Here is a 22,320-nt window from a genome sequence, read left to right as displayed (position 1 = left end):
CTTGGAAATTTACACAGGGCACACTGGGATGAACGCAGAAGTCCCTGTCCACAGTGCCTCAGCAGGGGGACTCAAAATAAGGGGATTCCAAGTGTTGGAATCATCTGGAGGTTCCTTCACCCACATATCTGATGCCTGGGCCGGGATAATCCCAGTGCTGAACTGGGACTGTGAACTGGGCTTCCTCACATCATGGCAGCCTCCAGACTCCTTCCAGGGTAGCTCAGGGCTCCAGCAGGAATGTTCCAGCCAACAAGGCGGAAGCTGCGTTGTCTCTTATGACCTAGCCGGAAAGCCTTGCAGCATCACTCCCGCCACACAAAAGCCCACCTGGATTCAAGCAGGGAGAGCACAGAAAGCCCACCTCTCAATGGGAGGCACGTGGAATAATTGTGTGGCTGTGTTTTAAAACCACCAATGTCTCATGCCTGGACCCATGGGGTAGTCTCCTTTCTGGTCTTCCTGGCTCCACTTTGCCCAGCCTTACCCTTCACCCCCCAGCAGCCTGGAGTCTCCACAGGGAGCTTTTGAACACACACATCAGATAAGTCACCTTTCCTCCTATCCCTCCAATGTCTTCCCGCTGAACTTCCCCTGTGAAATCTAAGCTCCCTGACATGCTTACGCAGCTCTGTGGGATCTGTGAGCCCCCATCTCCTCCCATCTACCCTACGAGCCTTCTTTCTCGTTCTTGAGAACAGCCCCACATCCCCTCCTGGGGTTCATGTGCACCTCCAAGCTTCTACATGGTTGTCCTCCCTCTTGAAATGCTGGGACCCTAGATCCTGTGTCCTTCAGGTCTCAACTCAAATGCCACCTATTCAGATCTCAGATAAATCCCCGGGAGTCCAATGTGTGTCTCTTTCATCCCTCTGCCTTATTATCTTCACCTCTCCCTGTGATGTCTGAAATTGTTTTTGTGGACCTCTGTCTGTCTCCCTAACTGTCTCCAAGAGAGAAGGTCCTGTGTCCTTCTTTCCTTGTATACCTGGTGCCCACCATGATGCCTGGCACAGACACTTGTGTGATGCGAATGAAGGCATGAACAGCGGTTTTCAGGGAAGATTTAGAAAAGCAATTCTAAAGGACAGGCAAGCCCTGCGAGGTGGTGGTTAAAGTGTGTTGTGGGGGGCTGTTTCCAATCTGGCTCTCCCACTTACTAGCTGGTGACTTTGGGGAAACACCTTCGCGTCTCTGAGTCTCAATTTCTTCAGCTGAAACGTGAGCCCAAGGGCTCCGCTAGCTCACTGGACTGGGGTTTACGTCATAGGACGGGGATCTGCATCTCTGGTCGGCTAGCAAGCTCAGAGCACCCGGTTTGCGGAACTAGTTGAAGCTACAACACCCGCCGCGCCCACCAGGTGTCGCCGCGAGCGCGCGCTGAGGGGCCGGCCGCGCCAGGCGCCCTCGGGCGGCTCGGGAGGCCCGGGGGGCCTACGTCTGGGTCCAGTGCGGGACATCGTGGCCTCAGCCCGACTCCGACTGTCCGCTAGGAGCGGCATTCCAAAAGAAGCTGCCCTACCAGGGCACACACCTGCCGCACCTCCTAGAATAGACAGGGGTGAGGAAGGAATATGCTGAGCCAGTTATCCCAGTCCGCGGAAGGGGGCGCCCTCCTCTGAAGCTGGACAAGGAAGCCTGGGGAAAGGGGGAACCCGGGTGCCACCTAACACCACCCAGCTCTGAGCGCCCGGCCGGGCGGGGAGGACGACGAGGCAAGCCAGGGCGCGGGGATTCTCGACTGAGCCTTGATCCTCTCAATCCCACGGGCAGTCGCAGTGCGCCAGCTCGACCGCAACTTGCGAGTTAGCGACCCGTGGGGGTCGAGAGGACTCCCACTGCCCCCTGCCCGGCTCCGCGCCCCGGAGCCGGGAGGGGGCGCCGCGGGAGCGCGTGGGGCAAGGCGTGAGCGCGCGCTTAGAGCTGGCGGCCCCGTCCCGCGGTCGCGGGGGTGCGGGGCGGGCGCTCCCGGGAGGCGGGAGGGGGAGGGGAGGGGGCGGGGGAGGGACGGGGGAAAGGAGGGAGGGAGGGGCGGGGGCGGGCGGCAGCAGCGCCCCCGCACTCCCCGCGCCTCACACACTTGCACCCGCCACTCGCGCGCAGCCCGGCGTCGCCCCGCGCCGCGCTCGCTCCTCCCTCCCTCCTCCCGCTCCGTGGCTCCCGCGCTCCCGGCCAGGCTCAGGCGCCGAGCGAGCGGACGGGCGCACGGACAGACGGCACCCGGGACGCCTCGGCCCGCGCCTCCCGGGCGGGCTATGTTGATAGCCCCGCCGGGGCCGGCCCGCGGGATCAGCACAGCCCGGCCCGCGGCCCCGGCGGCCAGCGGGGACTATGAACCGGAAAGCGCGGCGCTGCCTGGGCCACCTCTTTCTCAGCCTGGGCATGGTCTACCTCCGGATCGGGTAAGGGCCGCTCGCATCCCCTGCACGCGTGTCCCGGCAAAGTTGGCCTGGCCCCGGGAGGGGGTCGGCCGCTGGCCACCAACTTCTTAGGCCCCTCAGAGAGACTGGGTGGGCGCACAAAGACACCACCCCCCCTCCCGCAGGCGGGCGCCCTAGGGGCGCGCACAGCTCTGGAGATTGGGCAGAGGTCCGGCCCTCCTGAAGATGTCTGAGTCCGGTAACCTTCAGAAGCAGAGACAACCAGTACGACGGTGCAGCCTGGGGGACTCCGAACTAGCTGCTGCAAAGGCTAGCCTCTCCTAAGGTCACTTCTGACCCGGGCATAGGAACAGCAGGTTCCCCCAGGACCACCGGAGCCAGGAGTCAGGACGACAGCCGCTCCCAAAGACCTCAGACCCCAGAGCCCGAGAGGACCTCTGTATACAGAGGCGCGGACACAGCCTCTCCTGGAGACAGGGCAGTCCCCGGGTAGCAGGCGGGGCCGGTCCTTGCAACGGGGAACAGGTACCTAGAGGGAGGGGCCTTCTCTGGCACAAACACAAACCGCTGCTCAGATCCCTGACACCACCCGGTTTCCAAGAACCCTCAATACTCCCAGAGCCCTTTCCCAGGCCAAGGGGACAGCGCCTCCCATCCCCAACGAACACACACAAAGGTGGGACGAGAGATGGCCCTATACACCCAGAGAGGCAACCTCCAAGAGCGAGTGCCAGAGAGAGGCGGGCCACCCCGACCCCTAAAACCGGGCACCGGAGTCCTCTGGCGCGCGGAGCAGCCCTCCCTGCTGCACTCCAGCATTTCCACGGAGGTGGGGCCCCGGGCGGCGCTCTGGCTAGAAAGTGGGAGGGGGTGGCTCAGGACGCGTCTTGGAGCCGCATTTACAGGGCCAGTCACCCTTTGTACTTAGGAGATAATGCGTGTGAAGCACGGAGGGGTAGGGGTGGGGGGCTTTAGGGTTTGATAGAGGTTCTGGCGCTAAAGGGCCACCTTGGCTGGTTTCCCAAAACCTGCTTTCCCACCGCCGGGGCTTGGGGGGAACCTCCCCACTGCCCGGCTTTGGGGAGGTGGCCGGCTGCGGGGGCTGCAGCGAGAGTGTGTGTGTGTGTGTCTGTGTGTGGCAGAGCCTTTGTGTTTTGCAACTACCACTCCTCCCCTTTTCCCATCCCGCGTCTCGGTAGCGGGCGTTTCGCAAGTTGAACGGCCGCGGCTGCAAGCAGGTGCGCGCAGAGCGGACAAGGCGGCAGCCGGCCGCGACCGCGGACCGAGAGGCGACAGCAGGCGGAGAGGCAGCTGCGGGGCTCGCGCGCTGTCTGCCTGCGGGTGTGTTTTAAGTGTTCTTGATTCGTCCGCGTCTGGGTGGCTTTTTTCTCCCTGCTTTAATCTTCATCTTGGCCCGCGCCCCGCCACCCCGCGCGCGTCCAGCATCCAGGAAGCTGGTCGGGCTGATTGGCGCTGGCCGCTTGAGGCTTTATCTTCTTTTTAATTAGAATCGGGGCGGAGGGACCAGGGAAGGGGGAGAGAAAGGGATAACAACAGAAAATAACCTCCCCTGGCAGCCCCGCCCGCGGGACCTCCCACCGGCGCGCAGAGACCTCGTTGGCCCTGCGCCCCCCCCCCCGCCCCCGCTGCCCTGTAGGGAGGGAGGGAGCTACTCTTTGGGGCAGGGAGAGATCCAAGTCAGGGAAAGGAATTGCAGAGTGAATTTGGCCCTGAGCCCTGCTGCTTCCTGAGCCTCGGCTTATCCATCTGTAAAATGGGCGTGAGGGGTAAAGTCCTAAGGTCCTCAAGAAGCCTTCTGGCTCCCCAGATGTGCCTAGTTCCTCCCCGCCAAGGGCTGATGGCAGGGCATCTGTGGTATTCTTATTTAATGTGGCTCATTCCAGCGACTCAAGCACTGTCCTCCTGTAATAATCAAATCCCATAACAAAAACCACAACAGCAGCATATTAATTGAGTACATACTAGGTGCCTGGCACCTTTTGAACACTTTCCATGTTTTAACACATTTAATGTTCACAGCAACACTGTGAAATGAGGACTAAAAATCAATATCCTCCTTTTAGAGATGGAAAAGCTGAAGTACAGAGAGGGGGTGCAACTTGCCCAAGGCCGCACAGCTAGGCGGCCAAGGAAGCTTCGATGGCACTCTAGGCCTGAACTTTTAGCTGCTAGATAACTGTTCCTATGAATATTTTACTCTAATACATCATTATAGTCTGTTGGGGTGGGAATTCCCTGGCCGTCAGCTAGGGCTTGACAGGTTCTCACTGACTTGTGGCCCAAACATTTCTGCTTGACGATTTTCCATGCTACCTCTTCCTCAAACATTTCAAACATTCTAGCTCTAGCCGTGTTAGACTCTCTTTCAGTGGCTGAGATGAATGAATGAGAGCTCTAGCAAGGCTTCTGTTTCAGATCGGTGACCCACTAGACTCCAGATCTCAACCTCTGTGAGCCTCAATTTTCTGATATGTGAAAGGGTGAATCCTGCCCACCAGGCTGTTTAGAAAGGTCACATGTATCCCATGTTTGCAGCAACACTTACGCTCCTGCCTTGGCATGGTAGGGATGCTGCAAAAGTTCACTGATGCATTTGGGGCGTATTTGGGCAGGCACACCTGCTGTGTCATGGGTACTTACCTTGAGCAATATTTTGGAAACTCCATAGTTCACCCATTCATCATCCATTCATTCAGAAGCCATTTTGTGAACCGACAGACATCATCCCTGCCCCCAAAGAGCTCATAGTCTAATGAGAAGGACAAGTGATAAACAAAGTGGGCACACAGAACCAACCATGGCAGAAGACCATAAGTAATCCAGAGAATGACATAAACAAAACAGAGAGTGTGATGCCAAGTTATGAGGGGTGAGAGGGTGAGGCAGATTCCTGTAGCTGGGGTGGTCAAAGAAGGTGTCCCTTGAAGTCCCAGGATTGATGGCAAGAAGCCAAGCCTGTGAAGCTCAGGGGGAGGAGAGAGATTCCAGGGAAGGGGACCAGTAAGGACAAAGGGCAGGAGGCAGGAAGAGGACTGGTGTAAGGCAGGATTGAGGGAAATAGGGTAGGGACCGGTCAGTAATGTGCTTGGAGAGGAGTTGGGGGTCACCTCGTCTCCTGCACTCTGGGTACACAGATCCTCGATTTAAGAAATTCCAGTTCCAGAACAACTTCCTGTAGCTGAGTCCCAGGATGGAAAGTGTGAGGCACTTTGCCCAGGGCTGGCTGTGACCTTCGATAAATGGAAGCTCTCTCTTATTATTATGTCCAGAATAAGGCGTCGGGGGTGAGGTCTTCTCTTTAAAAGCTCCAGACATGTGGACCATCTTTGTGCAAAGGAAGGGCTACCTGCATCATCAGGGTCGTCACTGGAGCTTGTCTGGGGTTATCTTGATATTAGGAAATGGCCCCACCCCCCGCCAGATACCCAGGAGTCACACTGACGCCTGTCTTTCCCTCATCCCCTTCCCCATTCCTCCGCTCAGCTCCACCCTTCAATCAGCCCATCAGCAAGTTTGGTCAGCTCCACCTGCTGCCACCCCAGCTACTGCCAAGGCCAAGCCACCACCCCCTCTTCCCTGTCCCTTCTCCATGCTCCTGCTCTGGCGCCCCACATCCCCACATTCCTCTCCGCTGTGAGGCTGGAGGGATGGGATCCCGTCAGTTTCCTGCATACAGACTTTCAGTGCTCCCCGATGCACCTGAGAAAATTCTAGCCCTTTCTACCAGATTGTCTCTTCAGACTCTCTCCGTCCCTGAGCCCTGCACCAGATTCTGTGGGATCTTTCTGCTTGCTGCCCCTGCCACCCCCTACCAAGAAATTGGCATTTGCTCTTCCCTCTGCCCAGATTACTCTGCCCCAGACCTTCCTATGACTGGTTCTTGGCCATTCAGACCATGCTGCACTGCACCTCCCCAGGAAGGCCATCCTTGACCACCCCAGCTAAAGTGTCCCCTCTCTCTTCCCTCCCAAGCCCACCCTCCTCATTTACGGCCTCCTCATTTACTTTCCTCATAGTGCCTACCATGGCCTGAAATGGTCTGTTTTATTCATTTGTGAAATGGGTGTGGTCTCCCTCCAGAACTCCTAGAGGGTAGGCCCTTGCCTCTCTCCCAGCATAGTGCTTGGCACCTGCGAGATACCCAATATCTACCTGCACAGAAGATGAATAAAGAAGACAAGAACCGTATGAAGAGTCATAGGCATCCTTTAGACTGATCATGCCTGGAGTGTGGTACACATGCTCCATGGGCACACAGAAAGAAAACACCAGACCTCGCATTTACAATTACTTTTTGAAGATATAGATCATACACACTGGAGAGTATATATAACATGTACAAGCAGTTGCAGTTTTTTTTAACGTGTCCCCACAACCTTTCAGGGCCACCGCTGCAGGAAACTTTGTGATTATCGTCCCCTTGCTTGCCTTTGCAGTTTGATCACACAGACATGATTCCTAAACAATAGTGGGGTTTAGTTTGCATAATTTTAAATTTCATCTCAGTTGAACCCTACCATAAATCTGAAGGCAACTTGCTTTGTGCACAATGTCATATTTGCAGCATATGTCGTCTTTTTTGTGTGTATCGGAAAAGGAAATCAGGCCTCACTCATATTGACTATACATTCTATGCAAGTAGCGATATGGATTACAAAATGAGTAATTGTGGGTTTGGGGTGCAGTATGAAAAATTTGGGAGACCCATGCTGGGAGCAATGGGGGGGGCAGGGTAGTATGGTCAGTATGGGTGTGGGAGGAGTGGGGACAACAGCCTCAGATACCCCAGGTGGGCGTGAAGGCCGTGCCCCCACCTTGCTGGCCTAACACTCCATTTCTCTGTGTCCCCTTGCTCCAGTGGCTTCTCCTCGGTGGTAGCTCTGGGCGCGAGCATCATCTGTAACAAGATCCCGGGCCTAGCTCCCAGACAGCGGGCAATCTGCCAGAGCCGACCCGACGCCATCATCGTCATAGGAGAAGGCTCACAAATGGGTCTCGACGAGTGTCAGTTTCAGTTCCGCAATGGCCGCTGGAACTGCTCAGCACTAGGGGAGCGCACCGTCTTCGGAAAGGAGCTCAAAGTGGGTATGTGCTCACCCAGACAACTTACGCAAGGTCTTAGAGGCTGCGGGAGACCAGAATAGCCTCAGGATCCCTCTGCGAACCTCTCACCTGCACCATGCTGCAATGCTCCCAAGTATGGGATCTGCAGGTGTCATGACTTGAATCAGGTCTCCTGGGGAGGGTCAGCTCTTTAATTCGACTCCAGACCACTCCAACCACCTATGGCAAAGTTGAAAACCAGGAACCAGTGGCCTAAAGGCTAATCGGCTGATAAAGCACTGATGTTTCTTAAATTGAAGTCCAATTTTTAAAAAATAACTTTTCTACCTCAAAGTATGAATTTCTGGCTTTTTTTTAAAACGTGGCAGATCTACTGATAACTTACGTATATGTGCCTACACAGTTATCAGGGGGTCAGGCTGAGAATGAAGATTCCTTTAAATGGAACCCCTGCCACAGTCCTCACCACTCCCTATTATCATACAGTCCCCTTTCATGACTCACCAGGCTACTGTGGACATTTGAATTTGCAAACCCTGTTCTGTGGGAATTGTGTGTTGCTCAAGCATGCATACATGGACGTGCGTCTGTGTGTGTACACACACACAGATACACGCACCAAGACATGTGTCAAGTCACACTTTTGGTTTTCAAAGCAGTTATGAGGAAAACCTGGTGGAAAGGCGGTTGGTCGTTGGGAGGCCTCCATATTTGTGGAAAAGGCCATGTTTTGTGTTCTGCTTGTGTGTGTCTGTACTATGGGGCTGGGAAGTCCACAGGCTTGCTGCCAAGCTGTGAACTTCCCTGGAAATAAGTCCGCCTCAGGTCTCTTTGGGCTGGAGTGGTTCACCGGGCCTACTGGATGGCGCTAAAGGCACCTCCCCCTCCCACCCGCCACCCCCCGAGTTCTCTCTCTCCCCCTCGGCCCCAGCATCAGTAAGTTCAGTGGATATTGAAAAGATTCACCCTAAATCCAGCCGTTTCTCTGTGTCCTTACTTCCTTCCCTTCCGGTCACACAGCTGGCACCTGTGGACTCCCCAGCACCACAACCACCCCCACCCCCCCACCCCACATCCTGGCATCCCGCTGCCCCCTGGCTATTCTGGAGAACTTCCTGCAGGCAGGGTCCTCCTTTGTACATGAAAATGAGATCGTGTCATTTTCCCTGCTTAAAACTCCATGGAGTGAGTCTTCCTCTCATTTTAAAGCACTGCTGACCTCTGCCCCCTTCTGCTCCCATCTTCCCCCTCCCCCCACCCACCCAGGCACACCACACTGTGTCCAGCCCTGGGTCCCCAGCACCACACATTCCTTCTGCCTCAGATCCTTTCTCACAACCAGCACCCCAGAATGCCCCTCGTTCTCTGTGCGGATCTCTCTCTCACGGCCTCTGGGCCTCCCTTGATCACTGGGGTCTAAAGTCCCCTCACACCACGAAGCTTCAGCTCATCGGCCCTGTGACTCGACTCGCTCCTCACCCCTTGGGAATGCCAGCTCCATGAGAGCTGGGCTTCCCGTCGCACTCACCACTGGGTGTTTCGTTCCTCCTTCTTGGTCCTCTCAGTCCTGAGCAGGTCTTGTTTGGTCACCATCTTCTGTAGGCACCTGCTTATTCACTCCTGAGGGGGACAGACCCCAGCTTCATGGTGAGGTTGGCAGGGAGCACTGTGGCCTCCTCTTCTAGAACTTCTCTTCACACTGTGCCCCCTTTCCAACATCTTCATGGTTAGAATTTTGCCTTGTCCCACCTGCCCTTCCTTCTCCCTCTTCCAGCCTCAGGGCTGACTTTTCAGGTGGAGAACGGGGGCCCAGAGAGAGGGCGGGGCTGTCCTGGCTTACACCAGGAGGTGGCATCCATACTGGAAGTCCAGTTTAGGTCCCTGAAATCCCTGTCTTGGGACCCTTCTGTGGGCACCCATGGTTTTTCTGCCTTCTCTTGCTCACATTCCTCAGTTCCCTGTCCCTGGGACCCAGGCCTGGGCTCTGGCCTTATTTTAAACTTGTGTGTTGCTGACATATGAGATGTTCCAGATGAGGAAACAGGCTCAGAAGGGTCTTGCCCAAGGTCATTGAAAGTGAGTGACAGGGTGTCCCGGGACTGGAATAATGGCACCCTAGAACAGCCTGCAGTCTTGGAAGAACCAGCTCATAGCCTGGCATTATCACCATGCATTTTGGGGGTACAAGGGGGAGCTATGGTGCCAGGAGCCCTTCTGTCCAGCAGCCCTCCCAGCTGACCAGAGTTGTAGAATTGAAGATGTCCATTGCACGTTGAGTGGCCTCAGGGAACCAAGGCAAAGAGACGAGCCTAAGAAAACCCAGGGCGTAGCAGTGGTAGGGCAACAGGCCCACAGGCCTGGAAGTGACTGGGAGCCAGGCCCAAGAGGCAAGTGGCATCAGTCTGACCAGTTTGAACTCAAACTAGGTGGTGGGAGCCATTGGAGAATTGGAGCAAAGGCGTAGCTGCCAAAGTAAGGTCATACTGTATGAAATAGCCTCTACTCAATGATTTTTGACCTGCAAAAATGGCAACATCACATGATCCAGCTTAATAGTCAGTCATTCTGGAAGGCTCATTAAAGAGTCGCTATAATTCATTCATTTGTTTAACTCATACATTCACCAAATATTTACTGAGTGCCCACCATGGCTGGAGGCTGCTGTTCCAGCCTGTTTGGTCACAGAAGGCCTCTGGATTCATGAGGGAGGTGAGCCATGGGCATGTCTGGGAAAGGGCATGCTGGGCAAAGAGGATAGATGTGCAGAGGCCCCCAGGCAGGAACATATTTGGCTGTTTGAGGACCAGTGAGAGGGCAGGTATAGCTGGAGTACAGTGATCAGGGGGAAGAGGAAGTCTCAGAGGTCAGAGAAGAAGCCAGGAGCTGGACAGGGTGACATCTGTCAGGCCAAGTCAGAGATTTGGGTTTTCCTCCAGTGAATAGAGAGCAAGGGAATGACAGGATCTGACTTTGGATCTAGCAGCCTTGCTCTAGCTGCTGGGAATAGAATGAACTATGGAGGGGTCAGGGTGGGAGTTAGGAGTCTGGTCCAGTTTTCCTGGCAAGAGGTGACACTGTGCCCTGAGTGAAGTTCTGCTTTGACAGTGATGCTGAGGATGGGGGTAGGATTGATGACCTGAAGGCCAGTTAGGAAGGAGTTACCCTGGCCTGGAACCTGAAAGGTGGTGGCGGTGGAGCAGAAGACGAGGAGGTCCACATAAGACCCCCAGGGGTCTGAGAAGACACTTCTCCTCTGAGCCTTGGTTTCCTCATGTGTAAACATACCCTGCTTGAGGACACCAAGAAGCAAGCCTCAGATTTTGGCTCCTGGGCTCTTCCTCAGTGCCTTCAGGGCTCTTACCCTCACGGGATTGCCTTTTCCTGGCAATGACCAGCCAACAAGCCTGCCTTTTGGTGAGGCATCAAGAGTAAGGTCTTTGACTTTGGGAAGAGGTCTGGCCATCAAGGCCGCACTCTGGATGGCAAGAAACATGGCCTCCCCCTGCAACCCCACAGTTCTACTTACACCTCATTGGCCAGAATTCAGTCACACAACCACATCTAGCTGCAAGGGAAGCTGGGAAATGTAGTCTTTTATTCAGAGTAGCTCTTAGACCAGCTCAGGGTCTGTGACTGAGGAGGAAGAAGGGGAAAATTGACACGGGGAGGGGTCGGGGGCTGCCCCTTGGCATAGTTATTCATCTCATGCTGAGACGGAAGCCTCACCTTCTAACACTTCCTCAGCCTCCACTCTGGTCTCTGGTCTCTGGCTCTGTGTTTCATGGCTCTGTCTCCCCTCATGAATGTTCTAAATTTTACTGTACCCAGCAAAGCCCTCTTGCATTGCCAGAAATGGAAACCCAGTTCAAGCCCTCTCATCAGGCCAAGAGGGGAATTTATGTCTGCTTAAGTCATTGCAAAGTCAGGGATGGTTCTGACCCTTGGAATGGTTTCTACCAACCCCAAAGCAGCCTCTTGGGGCAGCCAGATGGCTCTGAAAATGCCAGAACCACAACTTCCAGGATCTAAATTTGGGGGGAAAAAAAAAAAAAGCATTAGCCTTTCTTTGGGGACACCTACAGAAGTCCTAAGGTCCATCCCACCTGGATCAGCTAACAGGACTTGACTTTGGGTCATGTGTCCCATCACATGCCCAAGGGCAGCAGTGCTTTTGTTGGCCAGACCTGGGAGCCCCACCTAGACCACCTCTCAGGGGAGAGGGCCTGCTCATGAGTCCATTAGCCAGCTCAGGCTTCTGTAACAAAGAACCACAGACTGGGCAGCTTAGACAAAGATGCTCCTTTTCTCACAGTTCTGGAGGCCAGAAGTCCAAGATCAAGGTGTCGGCAGGTTTGATTTCTTCTGAGGTCTCTCTCCTTGGCCTGCAGATGGCCATCTTTTCCCTGTGTCACATGGTCTTTCCCCTGTGCATGCCCTTGATGTCTCTGTGTCCTAATCTCCTCTGTGACAAGTGAGCTAGACAGTGGAGATGGCCTTTGATCTGGGTCTTAAAGGGTAGGAAGAATTTCACCAGTGAATAGGGTCCCTGGCTGAGGGAACTGTGGGGCAACGACATGGAAGTTGGATTGCTAAAAGGATCTTGAACAGGGGTCTGCAGCCTCTGGAGGTAGGGGGGTCAGTAGTCTCAGATGAGATTGTGGGCCAGCTCTTCATGGGTCTTAAATGCCAAGGATTATTAAAATTCTGTATGCGGCCCCACATCAGCTTTATCGCCTACTACCTAGTGTGGCCCTTGACAGCTTGAGAAGGCATTAACCCCCTTCAGCCTTTTCCTTTTCTTAAATAACACAATGAACCCCCCTCCTTGAATCTGCCACACAACACTACAACTAGAACAAGAATGGGTAATTTACACCCCCTCTTCTGACCATCCCCTGTGCACCCCCTGCCTCTCCCTCCTGAGCCATGCTTTCTCCATCCTGAATCTTGGGTTTCCCATTCCTTGCTTGTTTATGTCTGTTTTATCATATTGATATAGTTCCCAGAAAGAAATTATTTGGTTTTAGTTGTATTTAATCTTATAAAGAAAAGACATCACTCTATATCCAATCTTTTGGACTTACTTTTGTCCCTCAATAGCAATAAAACCCATCCACAGTGTTCCTTCGGCTGTTGTGGATCCCTTTTGGCTGTGGTAGTAGACTCTGGTCTATGCTCCCATGCTTTTGGTTGTGGGTCATCTGGGCCACCTCTAAGCATTGGCTTGTCACATTGCCACCACGGGCCCCTTTGTGCACGTTTCCTGGTGCTAGTGTATGCACGTTGCCCTTGGGTGTATACGGAGGAATGGAATGGATGGTCACAAGGTATGAACGTCAACCCGATTTCCACAGTGACTGTGCCAAGTGCCACTCCTGCCAGCCAGTGGTGTTGATCCACAGCTTCTCCAACACTTGGCATTATCCAAGACTTCATTTTTGCCTAAGGAACAGGCATAAAATGCTTTCCCACTGCTGTCTTGATTTGCATTCCCCTGAGAAGTAATTCGGGTGAACCCTCTTCCTGTATTTATTGGCTGTACACGTTTTACTCTTCTGTGAGTTGCCTGTTCATGCTTTTTGCCCATTTTTCCATCCAGTTGTGTGTTCTTTCCTTGGGTTTGGCCATCGTGATTGTAGTATTGAGTCATAACGTAGGGGAGCGAGGCTGGATTGGGCAGCACCCCAGGGGTGGTGGCTCATGTGGGGCTTCACTCTCCTTTCTTTTGTCTTTTCATTGAGGATCCATGGGGCCAGGCCCCTGACAGCCCTGCCTCATGCATAGCCTCATCTGTCCCCATGAAAGGAGGTCTGTCTACCTCCATCTTGGGCTCTGAGCAAGGCGGAGGTTGACCAAAGTCACATGGCTGTCTTGTGGCAGAGCTGAGATGGGCAGTTAATTCCCTTATTCTGGAAGATTCTTCTATTTTTGTGAGCCTGCTTGACTTCATATTCTCCAAGCTGACAAGTTTTTGAGAACCTCGTCTTGTGGCTGGGCCATGTGGCAGCCAAGTGAGCACTGGCATCAAAGTTACACAGCTGGGTTTCCATCCCAACCCCACCCCAGGACTCTGAGAGAGTACCTCACTTTCCTATCTCAGTCTGCCCATCTGCAGAATGGGGGAGTTGCATGACCCACCTTGCCAGGTGCCAGCCTTGTGCGAGATTTAAGATCCCGGCACCTGTAGATTAGGGCCATCAGAAAGCACCGCTCTGCCCCTCCCAAGAGACTCACATGATGTCTTTACAGCACTTACCACTCTCAGAAGTGACATTGCTTACCTTTGCAAGGATGTGTCCAATATCAGTCATCTCCCTGACCATGGGGGTGTCCATGGAACCCAGGCCTGTCAATCGTCTTCTCCTGGAGCACCCCCAGGGCCTGGCACACAGTAGGTGCTCAGGAAACTCATGAAGTGATGAACCACCCTGAAGCTGCTCTCTACCCTGTGTGCCAGCAGTAGCTCTGAGCCCCTGAGGATAAGGCCTGGGTTCTTCTTTCTCTTCTGCCTCCCAGGTCTAGGTTGTAGCTCCCTCATGGGAATCACTCTGTTTCCTCCATTGTGAGTGAATGCTTTTCATTCTGATCCCAATCCAAAACTGAACATGCATTCCTGGTCTGTTGGGCAGAATGGTAGGGTCTACCCCTTCCTTCCCCTCCCTCTTCCCTCCCTCCACCAGCTTCTCTGAAGAAACATAGGAGGGTTGGTTGGATGATAAATTGGGGAGCTCAGAATGCTGTGCTCCCTGCTCAAGGTCAGCTACAATGGCCATCCACATATTAAAGGCTCTGAGAAGTCTTACAGACAGAAGAGCAGCTTGATCAAGCTTCCCCTGGAGGGTCCATTCATTTCTGACCTTGGACTAATAGACCATCTGGTGGAGCTGCTCTTCAGAGGCCCCAACACACCCACTCTGGGAATTCTCACAGACTGACCAGGCTCCTAATATGGGTTTGGACCTAACCAGGAATTGACCTAGGTGTATTCACTCACCAAGTCCTCTGTCTTTCCCCAATGGCTAGCTTCTGACATTGGCATGTGCAGTGAAACCTATCCGAGTCAGCATTACCCTTGAAAGTCCCTTGAATCAGCCACAAAATTTCAGAATACCTGGTTTTCTACCATAAAACATTCATATGAATGTATAATATATGGGTAGTAATGCCCACTATAGAAGAGTATGCATCTAAAATATAAGTATATACATTAGAGTTCTTTTGTTTTTTGATTCCACATATAAGTGAGATCATATAATATTTGTCTTTCTCTGTCTGGCTTAGTTCACTGAGCATAATGTCCTCAAAGTCTGTCTGTGTCATCACAAATGGCAAGAGTTCCTTCTTTTTTTATGGTTGGATAATATCCCATTATCTATCTATCTATCTATCTATCCATCCATCTCACATTTTCTTTATCCATTAATACACTTCATGTACAACATATCCATTGATGTCCACTTAAGTTGTTTCCACTTCTTGGGTTTTTTTAAATAATGGTACAGTGAACACAAGTGTGCAGGTATCTTTCCAAGAGAGCTATTTCATTTTGGGGGGTATATATCTGGAAGTGGGATTGCTGGGTCATGTGGTCATTCTGTTTTTAACTTTTTGAGGAAACTCCATACTCTCCTCCATAGTGGCTATGCAAATTTACATTCCCATGCATATAGTATTTTCATTTATTTTCCCCTAGGTGCTTTTGGTTGAATTCATATAATTTAAATTCTCCTGGGGTCACACACCACAAATGCTCCCTGCCCCACTGTTTGTCTACCTATTCATTCACTTACCTGTCCCGCAGATATTCTCTAGAATCTTCTGCGTGGTAGACTGATGAATCGGCCACAGGCTCCTCCCTCAGGGTGCTCATGGTTTGGTGGGGACAGACAGCGAGGCCAGGGCTGGAAATGGGCTCCGGAATCTGATAAGAGAGGAGAGGGCACTGGGCAGAGGACCAGGTGGACTGTAGGTGGGCTGGTCCACAACTGAGGGAGGGAAGTCTGTGGCAGAGGAGAAGCAGTCAAGACAGGCTTGCAGGTGTGACCCAGCACGGAGCCAGTGTATCCAGAGTGACCCAGGTTCCCTGGACTCTAGGGTGTACAGTACGGAGGGCAGAAAGGGGCTTCAGAGAGAGTAGGACATGAATCAGTCCAGCAGGGCTTTGCCTGGGAGGGGAGGTGTTGGAAGAATTTCTTTCCCCTGTGTCAGGAGAGAGACAGGATGTGGGAAGATAATCACATTCTTAGCACATAGAGAAATTTGCAATGTCCCCAGCATCATTGTCAACAAAGAAATGGTGATTTCCCGATGTGTGCTCCTGGGGACGGCTGCATTCTTTTCCAGATACTCACGACCTCCTGTTTGGTACTCCCCCGCCAGAATTTTTCCAGGGATGGGCACCAGTGACCTAGGATTCAGGCCCCGGGAGGGGAGTACCACCCTCCTGTGTCTGCAAACCAGGTGACTCGGAAGCATTTCTGGGCTTCTGCTCCGGTGGCATTTGTCACCACTTCTTGAGAACAGTCACTTGAGTAGCTCTCCCTCTCTCCCTGGAGTGACCTGCTGGGCCTCGGATCCCTCCTCTGGGAATCCACCCCTCACACGAATGGCTCTGTCTTTTTTTGCCCGTTTTGGGCAGTGAAAGAGACTAGAGCACATGTCTGGTGAGCTAATGGCTGCGTGGAGGGACAGATTCGAAGGCCTTTCCAGTGAAGGAAAGAGACAGAAGCAAGGGGCGGGCCAGCTCCACTTTCTCGGAGCCATTTCTTAACAATACGCCATCTTGCCCCAGCGAAAGACCTATTCTTTCCTTATTCTTGCTTAGAAGCAGTGAACAAAGGACTTTTTGTCTCGTTTGCATTTTTTTTTTGCAAGCCTCAGTTCATCCTGGGTTTTAGCCCTCCTGACGCTATTCTTTGAGATGAGTCTTTTGTTCTAATGTTCTCTTTCCAGCTCTCATATGGTGGACAGGCAGACACACACACACACTCACATGCTTACACACTTTTACACGCACTGTCATTCATTCATCGACTGTGGACGCTTCTCAGAGAAACAGTCCTGCTCTCCACAACCTACTGGGAAGGGACAGAATTCAATTTAGCACAAAGTGAGGAAAGCGAAGGCCCTGGGCCACAATCAGAGGGAGGGACGATCAGGAAGTTCCTTCAGGGAGGGGACACTGCAGCCGCGTCCTGAAGAATTGGGTTAACCAAGCACGCATCTTGTCAAAGCTACTGTTTATTGATCCCTTACCTGGTGTGGACCGAGTCTGTCATGTGCTTTCATTTTTTTCACCATCCAAACAACCTTAGAAGGTCCCCGTATTCCTAATTTACAAAGGAGGAAACGAAGGCCTTTGAGAGGTCAATTAACTCACTCAAGGTCCTGCCACTCGAACCCAGATTTATTGACGTCTGGAGCCCTGCTTCTAAGCCCCGGCTACATTTGCCCCTCACCAGGCAGATGGGAAGAAGGGCATGTCCCGGCTGAGGGAACAGCACACACAAAGGCACAAAAGCAGGAGGGGCAGACGTTGACACTTCGTGGATGGTCGGAGGTGTGTGCCTCAGTGGGAGGAGAGACCCTTGGTTGGATCTGACGCAGTTGGATCCAACTACACACGCCCCTCTCCCAGTTTCCAGCTCTACTGACCTATTATCTTAACCAGCATCAGCCCAGACAGGTACTCCCTACACCCCCGATTCTTCAATTGTTCATCAAGAGGCTCTGTGCTTCCTCTGGCTGGAGACAGCCAGCTGTGTGGCATTCCAAGCCCAGAAGGGCTGTGAGCCGCCATGCCATGGGACTGGCAAAAGCAACCTTTTTCCATCTGTATATTTTCCAAATCATCATATATTTCAGCTCGTGTCATGGCAGATTGCTCACTCTCTGACCCACTGGCTTTAAATAGCAAAAGAAAAAAAAAATACAATGCACTTTGTGGTTTCCAGTAAGATACCGTAAATACACCCAGATAATATTCCGGTGCAAGCCATTTGCAGCGATTGCACAGGGCGGTGGAATGGAATCTTTTGGGCAGACTGGCTCATCAGTTTATTTCCTCTGTACCCGCCGGGATCATTATGGAGCTGGGCTGTGTGGAGGGCATTAGCCAGACTCCCCGTTTTCCCTCAGTGTTAACACAGTGCTTTACTGACCACCTTCTCTTTACCCAGAGGCTGCATTGACCCTTCACGGCAATTTGCCAGTGTCCTCCTGGTGGTTCCTATTTCACAGATGGGCAAGCTGAGACTCAAGGAGGCAGAGTCCTTGCTCAGGGTCACCCAGCTGAATAAAGAGTAGAGAGGAGGGACAGACAAGCCCCATCTTATCCAAGCTTTGAGCTGAAGGCAGCCACTGGGGCTTCCGGATGGAAAACTGACCTGCACCGAGAGTTAAGGAGGATGGGGTGGAGGTGGGGGGAGAGTTAAGGAGGATGGGGTGAAGGCGGGGACCCCATGCAGGAGCCAGGAGAGCCTGGGTCTAGTCCCCCTGGTCTCACTGAGTCACTGGTGACCTTGGGCGAGACTCCTGGTCTCCATGAATCTATCATTCTAGGAGGAACCCATGGGCATTCTCTCTGTGGCTCTAGGAGTCTATTCTCTGATTCTGGGGACATGGAGAGTCTCTGTGCAGGGCAGGATGGTGGACCTAGCTTCAGCTCCCCTGTGTTCCTGTTTTACCTACTTCTGCCATTGGCTAGACCACGCCAGGGTCATCACATGGGCCTGGAGCCCTCTGACCCACAGAGAGAGCTGCATGACTGGCCCCTCCGAGCCACCCCAGTTGCCCCCTGCTCCCAGCACTGCTCTGTTGTATGTTCTTCAGAGTCCTCAGCTGCCACTGAGTGATGTGATTTTGTTGTCTGTCCCCCTACGAAGGTGAGGCTGTGTCTGAATCTCTCCTCTCGGTGTCCCCAGGCCCCAGTGCTTGGCAGCTAATAGGTGCTCAAGAAATATCTGTGGAGCGAAGGAACATGGCACATGACTTGGTCAAGCAGATTTGATGGAGGTTCTTCCTTGGCTCATGGGTAGAAGGGACAGATGGATGGTCCGAGCAGAGAGGGGTAGATATGTTCTTAGAGGGCACGTGGTCAGCAATGGCCAAGCCCAGTGTGTGCTGCTCACTGGCTTTGTGCAGAAGACCCGGGAAAGAGCCGGGGCTGGGGTCAGTAGGACTGAGTGGGTATCATGGCCTTGGGGCAGGAGAGTGGGTTGGACTCTGCAGCCCAGCCAACTGGGTTTAAATCCTTGCAGGTTGCATCACCTCTCTGGGCCTTAGATTCCCCATTTGTAAAATGATGACCATAATGGTCCACATCTCATTGGACAGTTGCCAGGATCGAGTTGATCTATAATGAGTGCTTAGGGAAGAGCCTTGAAATTAGTAAGCATTTTTTTTTACTTTGCTATGGTTATTATGAACGGTGCCATTGGGCATAGTTTCTGCAGCAATAAAACAGATATCCTAGACACACTCTTGCAGATGACATCCTAGACACACTCTTGCAGATGCCACAAACAAAGTGGCATTAGGGAAATTACCCAGCTGAAGGAGCTTCCTCGGTCAGCTGAGACAGGGGCTGTGCTGGGAGTCCCGGGCATGGTCAGGGTCTAGAGCAGTCCCCTGCAATGGCTCGAGACAGCAGGTGACCTCCAAGTTTGCATCCTGGCTCTGCCTGGGTAAATCCCTTTTCTGAGCCTCAGTTTCCCCATTGATAAAATAAGGTGTTGTTACTCATTTGGGATAGGTGCAGGAGGCACGAATGGATAGGCTGTTACATAGCCTCTCACCCTGGGAGTGAGGTTTTAAGATTTGGGGATCCTTGGGGCACCTGGGTGGCTCAGTCAGTTAAGTGTCTGCCTTTGGCTCAGGTCATGATCCCGGGGTCCTGGAATCGAGCCCCACATCGGGCTCCCTGATCAGTGGGGAGTCTGCTTCTCCCTCTCCCTCTGCCCCCCGCCAACTCATTCTCGTTCTCTCTCTCTAGTGCTCTCTCTCTCAAATAAATTTTTTTTTTAAATCTTGAAAAAAAATTTAAGGGTCCTTTTCTACATTCTTCCTGCCATCAAAACCTGTTCTTAGCTTAGCAAGCCATCTGATTTCAATGGTCTTATAAATTATTTGTTGATACGTTTTAACTGATAACAAATGGCATTTTGATAAACATCCATGCCTTAAGCCAAAGTAATCTCTGTTACCCATGGGCTTTGAGATGCTTCAAGAAGCCAGGAAGGGAGGTGGGTGGGACTGAGAAAGGACACTTGGGCCTGGAGTCCCGGTTCTGGCCAGTTTGTAGGTGTGGGGCCTCAGTGAATCACATCTACCTCTCAGTCTCAGTCTCCTCCTCCGTAACACTGTGGGGAATCGTGTCTACCAATGGGGCTTTTGGGAAATACCACACAGAGAGCCAAGTGTGGGTCTGGCCCATAGTAGGTGCTCAGCGCCCTTCTCCCCCCACTGCAAAACTCCACAATCCCCCCACCCCAGTCTCTGGCTAATTCCATGCAGATATTCTGGGGAAATAGGCTGTCAGACCCTCTCTGAACTTCACCTGGGGTAGTTTTCCTAAGGACTAGGTGAACATAGTTTTCTGAAGTGCCTAGCAGGGTGCCTGGCAAATAAGCCCTAAAAAAAGGTCACGTGATTGTCGGCCACTGTTTGGAGTCTTCATCCATCCATCCATCAATCCACCCACTCATGCACCCATTCATGCAAAGAATGTACCACGTACCTACTATGTGTCATTCTTGGGACCCAATGGGGAATATGACAGAGTGCTTGTCTTTAAGGAAATTATATTCCAGTGGGACAGTGGGAGTGGGAATGGTGTATGAGGAACAAATGATCAACACATAAATCTAAGATGGCAGGAAGGGCCATGGAGAAAACTAGATTGGGGTGGAGGGAGTTTCTGTACCTCCCTCCCAACGGTGTGCCTGTAAGTTCATCAGTTATCATCACTGTAACACTCACTAGCGTTTAAATACTAGCTATGTGCCAGATGGTATATATTTCCTCCTGCAGAAATAGGTGATACTAACAGACGTGGACATGGAGGGGCAGAGAGGTTAAGTGACTTACCCAAGGTCATCCAGCTTCTGGCAGGGTTGCAGCTGGAATGCAGGCCTGCTCATTCATTCATCTCTCACATCTTGTGGTGGGGGCTAAAAAAAGGGGGGGGGTGAGCCACACATTGTCCTTGTCCCCTTGGGAACCCAGAGCACGGCTGAGCAGAGAGACAGACTAGGCCGGATCAGCCCCAAGCACTTGCCTCTGTGTGAGGCTGTCCTGACCTCCAGAGCATCACAGAGCAAAATGGGGCTCAGAAGTAATAATAACAAAAATAACCACAATGTCTGGCATTTCCTGAACACTTGCTACATGCAAGGCTCTGTGCTCAGCACCTCCCCCTTGTTCTATGATTCAGTCTACTTACATAGCCCATGATGCACAGATGCTGTCATTATGCCCATTTCACAGAGGAAGCAACAGAGGCTTCAGGAAATTAACAGACCTGATGTGAGTTATGCAGCCTGCCTGATGCCCAGGCCAGTATCTTCAGTGTTCAGGTGGGTGGTGGGAAGAAAGGGAGGTGGGACTGGGCAGTGCCAGTCTGATGTTGGCGGGTAAACCCAATGTCAAGGTCAATGGCAGGGGTTCACAGTGACCCTATAGCATCCAGAGGCATTGGACTTGAGCAGCCAATACCTGGGTTCCTGAGAACTCCGAAGCCACAGAGTTGGCTTCTCTGGGGCAGTGGATGCTGAGGTGAGGGCCGGCTTGGCAGGGAGGGGAAGGCCTTGGCCCATGATGGGACTTCACTCTGGCGTGGGGGTTCCACCTTGAACTCGGGAGTTAAATGTGTCAAGGTACAACTCCCCTTCCCCAACCTTAAGAGAGGTGCCTGGGAACAGAAGTCATGTTTAGGTAGCTGTCCGTCCGTCACCATCTGCATCGCTGTGTGCTGTTCAGGGGGCTCAGAGAGACCAGGGGACCATCAAGCACAGGGGTTAGAGCAGCCCTGCACAAAATTACCAGGAAGGGTGCTGGTCCTGCCCCTCCTCACCATACTCCTGGCCCCACCCCCAGGGAGGAGTCTGGAAGAAGGACAAGGCTCAGATGACAAGCCTGACTCCCCGCCCCCTCCTCAATTTGCATATCCATTCTTGGTCTGATAAAGCGGACCCAGTCTCCTTTCAGCTTCAGGAGCCCGCCAGCTGTGCCCGCTGCACCTCAAGTCATTTAATCCCTGCAGATCGTTCTTGATCTCTATGAGGTGTCTAGAGGCCGTGTCTGCAGCCCACCTCTGCTGCCTACTGGATGGGTGACCTGAACAAGCTGGACTTTTCTCTTGGCCCCTGTTCCTCCAACCATAAATGAAGATCAAGGTAGCCTGCACTCTTTACCTCCCCAGTCTCTCACGGAGAACAGTCACTACCATCATCAACAGAAATTGTAATACATCTAGTATTGGGGGCTCCTTCTTCATACCAGGCTGTGTTAATGCTTTACCTTTGTTAGTTTTTCTCAGCCTCTCAGCTACCCTAAGAAAGTGGGTGGTTGCCATCCCTATTTTATGGCGGAGGAGCTGGAGCACAGAGAGTTTAGGTGACTCACCTGAGGTCACACAGCTGGCAAGTGATGGAACAGGGAAGACCCCAGGCCCCTCATCCTGTTCTCTGTATATGCTCCATCTGATGATTCTTTTCTTTGATGTCACTGACGGTCTAATCGCACTGTTGGCTGTCTCCAGTATATTATTTTCTTGTGTGTCTGATAGTCTGTGCTGGGATCTGGTGCCTGGGGGCTTTGTCTTTGCTTCTCCAGTGGTCTTAGGGAATCACCAGCC

At 52.6% G+C, this 22,320-nt stretch overlaps 1 protein-coding gene across 2 annotated transcripts in view; it reads left to right on the top strand.

Moving 5' to 3' along the window:
- Positions 1-2,331: 2,331 nt before the first annotated feature.
- WNT7A (Wnt family member 7A) overlaps positions 2,332-22,320 on the top strand; it is a gene marked incomplete at both ends in the record, with an annotated part of 57,676 nt that continues 37,687 nt past the window's right edge. For both annotated transcript variants that reach the window (XM_080803656.1, XM_080803655.1), the window contains 2 exons: positions 2,332-2,402; positions 7,261-7,487. In XM_080803656.1, coding sequence (XP_080659782.1) covers positions 2,332-2,402; positions 7,261-7,487 — 298 coding nt within the window. The remainder of the gene's footprint in view (positions 2,403-7,260; positions 7,488-22,320) is intronic.

This window comes from Martes martes, assembly GCF_963455335.1.
Source record: "Martes martes genome assembly, chromosome: 1".
Taxonomy (NCBI): Eukaryota; Metazoa; Chordata; class Mammalia; order Carnivora; family Mustelidae; genus Martes; species Martes martes.
The sequence above is the reverse complement of the archived record's forward strand: the minus strand, read 5'-3'. Positions and strand labels throughout refer to the sequence as shown.